At 57.2% G+C, this 9,202-nt stretch overlaps 1 protein-coding gene across 1 annotated transcript; it reads left to right on the plus strand.

The window, feature by feature from the left end:
- Positions 1–232: 232 nt before the first annotated feature.
- LOC142842447 (endoribonuclease ZC3H12A-like) lies at positions 233–8,871 on the plus strand. Its single transcript, XM_075959165.1, has 6 exons — positions 233–352; positions 1,024–1,497; positions 5,591–5,730; positions 6,638–6,872; positions 7,345–7,451; positions 7,625–8,871. The coding sequence occupies exons 2-6, from the start codon at positions 1,058–1,060 to the stop codon at positions 8,488–8,490; spliced, it is 1,788 nt and encodes a 595-aa protein (XP_075815280.1). The 5' UTR covers positions 233–352; positions 1,024–1,057; the 3' UTR covers positions 8,491–8,871.
- Positions 8,872–9,202: the final 331 nt, after the last annotated feature.

Raw genomic sequence — 9,202 nt, forward strand, 5'->3', positions numbered from 1 at the left:
ATAGAGGCCGTGCTATTCCGGTTTTGCACAGTGCGCAGAACCTGTATCTGCAGCGCCTGCCTTAAGCTGTCGGGTGGCACAAGCTCCAAGCCGCCCAGACTTGGAGTGGCCAGGGGCGTGGCTAAGGATGCTGGGGCGGGGTCTGGTCAGGGACGGGGCGGGACCAGCGCGGGTCGCCAGGGGCGGGGCCGGGGCAGGAGCGAGGCGGAGCAGGAAGGGGCGGCGGCCCTGCCCGGCTTCCGCGTCACGGCCCTTAAAGCACCTGCCCGCCTGTCGCGGCTACGAAGGTGCAGTCGGAGCTCGGGACTCGGCTCCATGGACGCTCTACGGGCTGCGTCCGTCACTCGGAGGGGTGAGTGAGTGTTGCGGGGTGGCATGAGTGGTGCGCTGTGTTGGGTCCGGCCTCGGAAGGGTCGCGGTCCGCGTCTTCATCGCGGATCGCGGGGACCCCGCCGAGTCCACCCCGGTGAGTGGAGCGGTGTGTCTTGGGGCACCCAGCATGCGCAAGGCTCTAACCGGGGCCGCCTCGCGTCATCGGGCCTGGTAGCCAACCAGAGTCTCCCAGCAACTTTTCTCCCTGTGGGTCACCCCGGAAACTTGTCCTTCCCGGAATGGGACTCCGGCCCTGGGCTCTTAGTATGAGACTCTAGAACGAAGGCGATGGCCACAACGGGGAAGCCCCCTGGGTCCCCTGCGCACTTCCAGCCCTCAGTTCCCTTCTGAGAGCCCCGCCCCTGCCTTCTGGGTCCCTTGGTGGAACAAGACGGGTTTGGGGGTGGAGTCAGACAAGTTGAAAGTTTTTGTGTCACAAACTCTGAGTTGATGACCTTGAGTAAATTCTTATTGCCTGTGCCTCAGTTTCCCCTATATACGAATAAACTCCTTGCCGAGAGCTCTTGAGATCACAGTCTGAGCTGACACAGGAGGATAGCTCAGTTCATGTTACCTTATCCTGTAGGGGAGAGAGGCTGAAAGAGCTACAGTGGGTATTTCTTGCCCCTAACGCTGTGGTCTCGTCCATAGGTACTGTGATGGACGCCTTCCAAGAATCTGAGATATGAGTGACCCCTATAGAAAGAAGCCTATCCAAGAAGCCAGTCCCACCATGAGTCTGTGGGATCTTGAGGACAGCCACAGCTGCCGGGGTCGCCCTCAGCCAGTCCAGGACCCTGAGACTAAAGAAGCCTCTGCTGAGTTGCAGATGAAGGTGGACTTCTTTCGGAAGCTGGGCTACTCATCCTCCGAGATCCACAGTGTCCTGCAGAAGCTGGGGGTCCAAGCGGATACCAACACGGTGCTGGGGGAACTGGTGAAGCATGGTTCAGCTACTGAGCGGGAGTGCCAGGCCTCCACAGACCCCTGTCCCCAGCTCCCCCTGGTGCCCAGGGGCGGAAGCACCCCCAAACCTTCCTCTCTAGAACCTTCACTCCCAGAGGAGGACAAGGAGGGCAGTGACCTGAGGCCTGTGGTCATCGATGGAAGCAATGTGGCCATGAGGTATGTGTCAGTTCTGAGGAGAGGACCTGTGGAAATGTCTGTGGCTCTTCCTTTGGGACAAAAAAAAAGCTTGGCTTTCCTCGTGGATTGTTGAGGGAATGCAAACACTCTCTGTGAGGTTCCGTCGTGTGCCAGGAGGCTCCCTGAAACCTTAAGACTTCTTGGAGCATTTCATGAATGTCCTAAGAAGGAAAATAGGAGCTTAGACCCTTACCCAGAGTCACGCTCCTTGATAAATTAGCAGCAGGCATTCAAACTCAGCCTTCTGTGCCCAGAGTGTACTTTGTACTGTGGTCTCTCCTGAGCCCGGTCCTCTTCTTGCCTCTGACATGAGGCAGGACAATGTAGGGGAATGGCCTGTGGGCTCGAGCTTTCTGGGAGCCAGCCGCTTCACCAGTTGAGCCATTTCTTCACTCTCTCCTCAGTCTTTCCTCTCAGGTGGCCCTTGCGGGGAGAAAATGCATAAAATGTGGAGAGTTGTAAGTACTAAGTGAATAGTTGTCCTTCAGTGACTGAGTCCTCCGGGACCTCCTTTCCTAGACTTACGCTCCCACAGAAGCAAGGCTTAGTTAACTATTGCAAGTGAGCAGCGTCCTAGCCCTAACCAGGTGTGACCTATTGGCCGGATCTGGCTCCCTGGGTGTGTGCAGGTGGCCTGATGCTCTGGGCTCACGTGAGCCCTGATGGGATCTATATTGGCCAAACTGATACTGCTTGGGCTGGACTCATCTCAGGGGGTTCCCAGACCTTTGCAGATTGCTCAGGGAAGGAGGCGGGGTGGAGGCAGATATTGAGCCAACCTGCCCCTGACCTTAAGGAGCCCTTGACTTCTCCCTTCCATCCAGGCCGCACCCTTCAGTCCTGCTTTCTCCCTGTTGCCTGCACAACGGGCTGGGTGAGTCAGGCCTGGGTGGATCACACACAAGGAAAAGTTCCTGTTGGCAGGGACCAGGGGAGACCCCAGCAAGAGAACAGGAAGAGGGGAAGTCTCTTTCCTGGTTGCCCCAAGGGCTGTCCCCAGGTGAACTGCCCAACTTGTCACGATGCCAGCCAGCTTCTTCCCTACCTGGCATTTGGTCCCACCTACTCCCAACCCAGCTGGGCCAGCTGAGCTGTCTAGCTGGCCCCGGCCCTACTTAGTTGGTACACGGGGGCAGCCCTCTTCAACACCTTTGGGTCCGTCTTCACATCTTTAAAATGAACTGATCTTGGGAGGAAGGCTGAAAAACGCTGGCTTCCATGCCAGAGGGCAGCAGGTCAAACTTGTCCCTTCAGAGGCTGCCGTTCTCTCGGAGGTTCTGAGACAGGGTAGGAATTTGGAGAGGTCTGACCTCCCTTAGGAATCGTGGGCTGGGTGTCTTGTGGGCAGCCATGTGCTATGTGTATTTGTATCCTGGGCAGGGGAAGGAGGGGCCTGGGCGGGAGGAGGGGCAGTAGTGGAGGGGTTCAGGAGAGCTGATACCAAAGAGACAGACAGCTACTGTCTGCCGGCCCGCCTGCCTATCTGCTGGGGGTTTCTGAGCTGGGGTGGCCACGGAAGGGGAATTCCAGCCTCACACTTCCTGTCTCAGCAGCTGCCTGGTTCCTACCCTGCTGCTCCCCACACACACAAGGGCTAGCCCCCACCATATGCAAATCGTGGGGAAATTCACCTCTGTTTCCTTCTAAGGGAATTTTCCTGTACTCACTAGGCCCAGCCCAGGCAGTTCTTTATACCTGGGGAGGCTAACCCTGCCCTGTCCTTGGGCAGGAGCTGGAGTCTTCCATATGCCCAGCCCATCAGGCTGGGTAGGGGCCCCGACCTGGGGGCCTTGCGGGACTCTTGAGGGTGGGAGGAAGTTGGTTTTCCTGGGCCAACCAAGCTTCCTGCATTGCAGTGAACTGAATGAGTAGTCCGGGCAGGCGTTCTGGGCCTCAGGCCTCAAGTGCTCTCGCTGCCAAGAATAGGGCTCTGACTACCTGCTGAGGGAACATTCCGGTACCAGCACGGCTGAGAGGAGACTTGTCCCCTGCCAGGGGGTTAAATGCCCAGAGGCAGTACATCGGGAGATCCTCAAGCTTGACATGGCTGGTCCAGGAGGGGCCATGAATCCACAGAGAGGTCAGGGGACATGTGGACATGGCACACTCAGGACCGTAAGCCATGGTGCAGACAACTACCTCACATCTGGAGGAGACAACAGATGGTCCAGGGAAGGAGACAGTCTGATGGGGCCGTGGGCTTTGTGAAGCCACAGGCGGGGATGTTCCTCAGAGGTTTTGACATGTCACCTGGCTTCCGAAAGGAAGTGTGAGAATTTGCCGAGCCCATCATTTCTCTGGCTCAGGGGTGTCCCTCTCCATATGCAGAATATACGCCATCGATGCTTGAGTTCTGACACTCCTCCTGCCACATCCTCTCTCCGCATCTTCAGTAAGGGCAACGACAGTGACCCAGTAGCCCCACACTCCAGTCTGGCTCTCACCTCTTAGCACTAGCCAGGTTACTTGTGCGTGTCATGGAGTCTTCTTCCCAGAACTGAGATGGTCTAGGTGGAGCGATTGTCTAGGTGGACTCGGTGCCCTTCCTGGCCATCAGGGATGTTGGTACCTAAATGCCAACAGGAGTGGTTCTGTTCACATTGGCTGCTGTGTGACCCATGGTGATTAAGTTACCCTCTCTGGACCTTCTGAACAGAGGGTAATAGCAGTGGTCTTCTTGTGGGCTTGATGATGATTCCAGGGAGAGCACAGAGCGGCCAGGTTTGCAGCTCCCCATGAGTTTTGACTCCGCTGCCTTGGGGATGACTTTGTTTCCTCTACAGTTCAGAGACTGAGAGACTCTGGAGCCTCACCCTCACCCCATCCACCCCCCCCCCCGCCCCGAATAGCCTCCATGCCTCCAGCTGCCCCACTCCCCACTCTCTGTCTCTTGGGACTCCAGCTATCACCCCCCTCTCCCCAAAGCTACCCACAGGATGTGGTCTGCCATGGACTTGCCTCTTTTGCGTAACATTTATTCTGTTTTATTTGCCAAATATGAGTCTGAGTCGCTCACTATGGGGGCTAACCAGAGGCTGGGATTGCTGGGGAGGGAGCCCCCCTTCAGCACTTCCAGGAACTCTACCTTACCAGTGTCTTTAGCCTCAAGCCCTCCTGGTGTGAAATGGCTTGTCTAAGAAAGGTGCCCTCCACCAAGCTTGTGGGCAGAGACACTGGCTAGGGCAGCCTAGGAGCCAGCTAGGTTACTTCTGAGGAAAGCCATGTTTAGATAGAGCAAGCCCAAGGCCTGATGCCCCAGCCCTTCTTGTGAGCAAGCAGAGTTCCCCAGCAATTTCCTGCCCATCTTTCTGCCAGGAGTCACACCCGCCCTGGGGCGGCGGTAGTGCCCCCCCCACGCAGACATGCAGGGAGGGGCAGGCTTGCAGGGAACTGGCCTCTTGAGAGGAAAAGAGGTGGCCTTTCACTTTCGCCCTGAAAATTTCCTGGAGTGCCTTCTGGCTGTTATTTCCTGACCCCTGTAGAAGGGTGACTCCCCATGCTCCTTCCCTGCACCCTTTGGGGACCCAAGCCAGCCACCTTGTGCGTAGACTGAACTTTAATCCGGAACAGTCTGGTTTCTCTCCTGCTTAACATGGCTGGTGCCTCCCCCGCCTCCTCCTCCTCCGCTGGTGCCTCCTTGCTGTATAGTGTTGAGGGAAAGAAGTGACTCAGCCTAAGTGTGCAAATCTGTGTCCCTGTGGTCCCCTTGGCTCCTGGGTAGGACAGGATCCCCAAGTCTCCCGTCACCTTTACCCACCCCCAGATATGTTGCAAGTGGCCCGACCCTCCCCCTCTTCGTGGGGAGCCAGTGTGGCTAGATTCCTGGGTGGATCCACACTTTGAGGAGATGGAATCTTAGGGAAAGTCCCATCTGGGGCTGGCCACTAGGCGCTGTGGGAACGGGCCCAGGGACAAGGCCTTAGGCCCTACAGGCAGAGAGCCAGGGACTGAGTCCTGCAGCTACCCAGCAAGGCCAAGCAGGGCTGGAGCGTGGCCCACTTCCCACTTGTGCTCCGGCCTGGGTGACCACAGACTGGCTACTCTGTGAGCTAACTTATCCCTCCTCTGCCAGTCACGGGAACAAGGAAGTCTTCTCTTGTCGGGGCATTCTGCTGGCTGTGAACTGGTTTCTGGAGCGGGGCCACACAGACATCACCGTGTTTGTACCATCATGGAGGAAGGAACAGCCTCGGCCAGATGTGCCCATCACAGGTATGTGTGCTGGAAGTGGGGTGGCCTCACTGTACCAGCGACCCTGGTGCTCCCCAAAAGAGTCCTTGAATAGGGCCAACACCTTCTAGATGATAAGCAAGGGCCAGCCTGTCTTTTTCCAATGCCTGCTGCCTTCAGCAGCCCAGCTCAGATGAGAATAGCTGGGAGTCACCTTGTGTAGTCTTGAGGTGTCTCATCCTATAGGAGAGGCATCCCTCGTTCTGTATCCCCAGTGGCAGAGGGGCAATATAGTTTCATGATTGAGACCGTGGGGTGCTGGGACAAGAAGACAAGGTGAGAGGCTTGGCCCCGAGTAACCCAGACAAGGGTCTAAGGGCTCTGAGCCTTGAGCTCTTCAGCTTGAAATGGGGCAGGGTGGAGGTGTGCCGACAACATCCACCAAACACTGCCAGAGGAGCAATTGAGACGGTATGGAAGTGCTTAACCCAGCACAGCGAGAATGCGTGGTGTGTTCAGGCTGCGGCCATCACCCCCATGAGAGCCCCCACCTCGAGGAGGAGGGAGTAAGAAGACAGTTTCTTTAGAAGTCTGCAAGGCTGGGCCAGGCTGGGGACTCCTGAGCCTCTTCTGAACAAGGCTGGGAACGTTGTTCTGAGTGTGTGAGGGACATGGCCAGTACACTTCTTCCTGAACCCCTATGCTGGGGGACACAGGCAGGACACACAGGCCAGAGGGGAAGCAGGAAGAGCCACTCTGGGCTCAGCATTCCTGCCGAATGGAATGCTCATGCACACAGGTGCACTTGGTTTCCACATGGCTGCCTGGTTTCTGTCCTCTCGAAACTGGTGTGAACAGCCTCTGAGCCCAGCCACTGTGAGCCATGGAGCCCTGTTGGGTGTCTCGGGGTCCCCAGGGGCCCCTGACCGGCACCTCTGTCATCCCCCAGACCAGCACATTCTGCGGGAACTAGAGAAAAAGAAGATCCTGGTGTTCACACCATCCAGGCGTGTAGGTGGCAAGCGTGTGGTGTGTTATGATGACCGCTTCATTGTGAAGCTGGCCTATGAATCCGACGGGGTGGTAGTCTCCAATGACACGTACCGGGACCTCCAAGGCGAGCGGCAGGAGTGGAAGCGCTTCATTGAGGAGCGGCTGCTCATGTACTCTTTCGTCAACGACAAGTACGTTCCTGCTGGAGGACTGGGAACTGGGAGAGATCCTGGGGGTGGACTCTGTGGGCCCATGGTCTGGGTTGCAGCTTAGGCAGTGACGTAATGGAGAGAAGGCTAGGGCCAGCAGAGCTTTTGACTGGAGGCTGGGGGTTGAAGCTAGCTTGAGACAGACCCAATGCATTCCTCGATGGCTCTCTCCAGTAAGTCTATGACAGCATACATCCCAAGATGCAGTTAGCTTGTGGCTTCTTGAGAATTCCCAGCCTAGGGAGTGCCCTGAAGGTAACCCTGAGCTATACCCCTCTGAACTGAGGGATCCCCTCTTCCTTTGGGGTGAGCCAACTGCAGACTCAGAATTGGGGCATCCTGCAGACAGGCAGTTGGGGGGCTGATCTCTCCCCAGGAAGCCTGGCTATCCAGCCCTTTCCTTGGGCCTTCTTCATGACTTCCTTCTCGTGAGCGTTCGTTTCATCTACCACAGGTTCATGCCCCCTGATGACCCTTTGGGACGGCATGGGCCTAGCCTGGACAACTTCCTGCGTAAGAAGTCACTGCCTTCTGAACACAGGAAGCAGCCATGTCCCTATGGTGAGACCCAGCTCCGTCTTCAGTAGCCTTTTTTACCTTCCCTCTTGTCTGCCCATTCACCTAGGCCTGCCTGTGTCCTGGTGGCTTCCTTAGGGAGACTACCTAAACCCCAAGTCCCTGCGCCTCCTCTTCTCTCTGGCCCCATTTCGAGACACCCTTTGTCCTTCTTGCAGGGAGGAAGTGTACCTATGGAATCAAGTGCCGGTTCTTCCACCCTGAGCGGCCGAGCCGCCCCCAACGTTCCGTGGCTGATGAGCTCCGCGCTAATGCCCTCCTCTCACCCCCCAGGACCCCAGTGAAGGACAAAAGTGGCCAGAGGCCTTCCCCTGCCTCTCAGCCCCGCTCTGTGTCTCCAGAAGCTGAGAAGAGCAGTCTAGATGGGAAAAAACTGGGGGCCAGATCATCCCCAGGCCCCCACCAAGAAGGTTCCACACAGACCTTTACTACGGCTGGCAGGAGCCTCCCTGTTAGTGGGGGCAGCTTTGGGCCCACCGAGTGGATCCCACCCACCCTGGACTCGCTCCCATACACCTCCCAGGAGTGCCTTGATTCAGGCATTGGCTCCCTGGAGAGCCAGATGTCGGAATTATGGGGGGTGCGAGGAGGCAGCCCTGGGGAGTCGGGCTCCACTCGGGGTCCTTACGCTGGTTATCACACCTATGGGTCTGAGCTCCCAGCAGCACCTGCCTTTGCTCCCTTTAGACAGCCCATGGGTGCTGGCCACTTCAGTGTCCCCGCCGACTATTTGCCCCAGCTGCCCACCTTTCCAGCCAGAGAGTACTGGTCTGAGCCGTACCCTTTGCCCTCACCCACCCCAGTCCTTCAAGAGCCCCAGAGGCCCAGCCCAGGGGCTAGTGGGGGCCCCTGGAGCAGGGTGAGCGAAAGGGCCAAAGAAAGGGCTGGTGTGTACACCAAGTTGTGTGGCGTCTTCCCCCCACACCTGGTAGAAGCTGTGATGGAGCGCTTCCCACAGCTCCTGGACCCCCAGCAGCTGGCCGCCGAGATCCTTTCTTTCAAGTCCCAGCACCTCAGTAAGTAAGCCAGGAGGTGGCTCAAGGGGCTGTCAGGCATCACAGATCAGTCCCCAGCCCCTAGCCTACCTTGGAAGAGGGACGAATGGAGCTGGCAAGAGAATCCTCAAACCAAAGATCCCATAGGATTGGTTCTGGCCCTGTGGCACCTCTATCTATCCCGCATGGGTCAGAAGCGATCACCCTGTTGATACACATTGTATCTCTGTCATTTAAGGAGACGTTGCCGGTCAGGCCGTCCATCCGTGGCTGATGCCCAAACCCTCTTTTTTCTCAGAGGGCGGGGAGGGAGGCCTAGGGGAGCAGAGGCCTGAACTAGACCCCACCCTCCACCCTGTCCCTGGGACGCTGGCACCGCCGGCAAGTTGGGCACCATGTGCCTGCCCTCCGAGGCCCCCCTCAAGCCAATGTGGCTTCATCCCTTTTCACAGGGCATGAGGCTTCATGTTAGTAAGCAAGATGCTTCTTATAACCCACCCGCCCGCTCTGTCCACCTACCCCGTCACCCCACCAGGGCTCCAAGGCCCTCTGTCCCCACACCTGTTAACCTTTCCCCATGGGTGGGAGGACACATGTATGCTGTGTACAGATACGAAATTGAAATATTTTAAGTGGAAAGAATGACAAAAATAAAGGCTTTTGTGAGTCCTTGAAGAGCTATGTCTTTGATATGTGTGTGGGGAGAGGGGTAAGGGCTGATCTGGAGTGACTAGAGCCCAG

Source organism: Microtus pennsylvanicus, unplaced genomic scaffold (genome assembly GCF_037038515.1).
Source record: "Microtus pennsylvanicus isolate mMicPen1 unplaced genomic scaffold, mMicPen1.hap1 Scaffold_98, whole genome shotgun sequence".
In the NCBI taxonomy this organism is placed as follows: domain Eukaryota; kingdom Metazoa; phylum Chordata; class Mammalia; order Rodentia; family Cricetidae; genus Microtus; species Microtus pennsylvanicus.

Coding starts and splice junctions, on each gene's coding strand:
- LOC142842447 (XM_075959165.1), top strand. CDS start 1,058: ATGAGTGACCCCTATAGAAAGAAGCCTATCCAAGAAGCCAGTCCCACC. Junction 1,498..5,590: donor GGAAGCAATGTGGCCATGAG/GTATGTGTCAGT, acceptor CTCCTCTGCCAG/TCACGGGAACAAGGAAGTCT. Junction 6,873..7,344: donor TACTCTTTCGTCAACGACAA/GTACGTTCCTGC, acceptor CATCTACCACAG/GTTCATGCCCCCTGATGACC.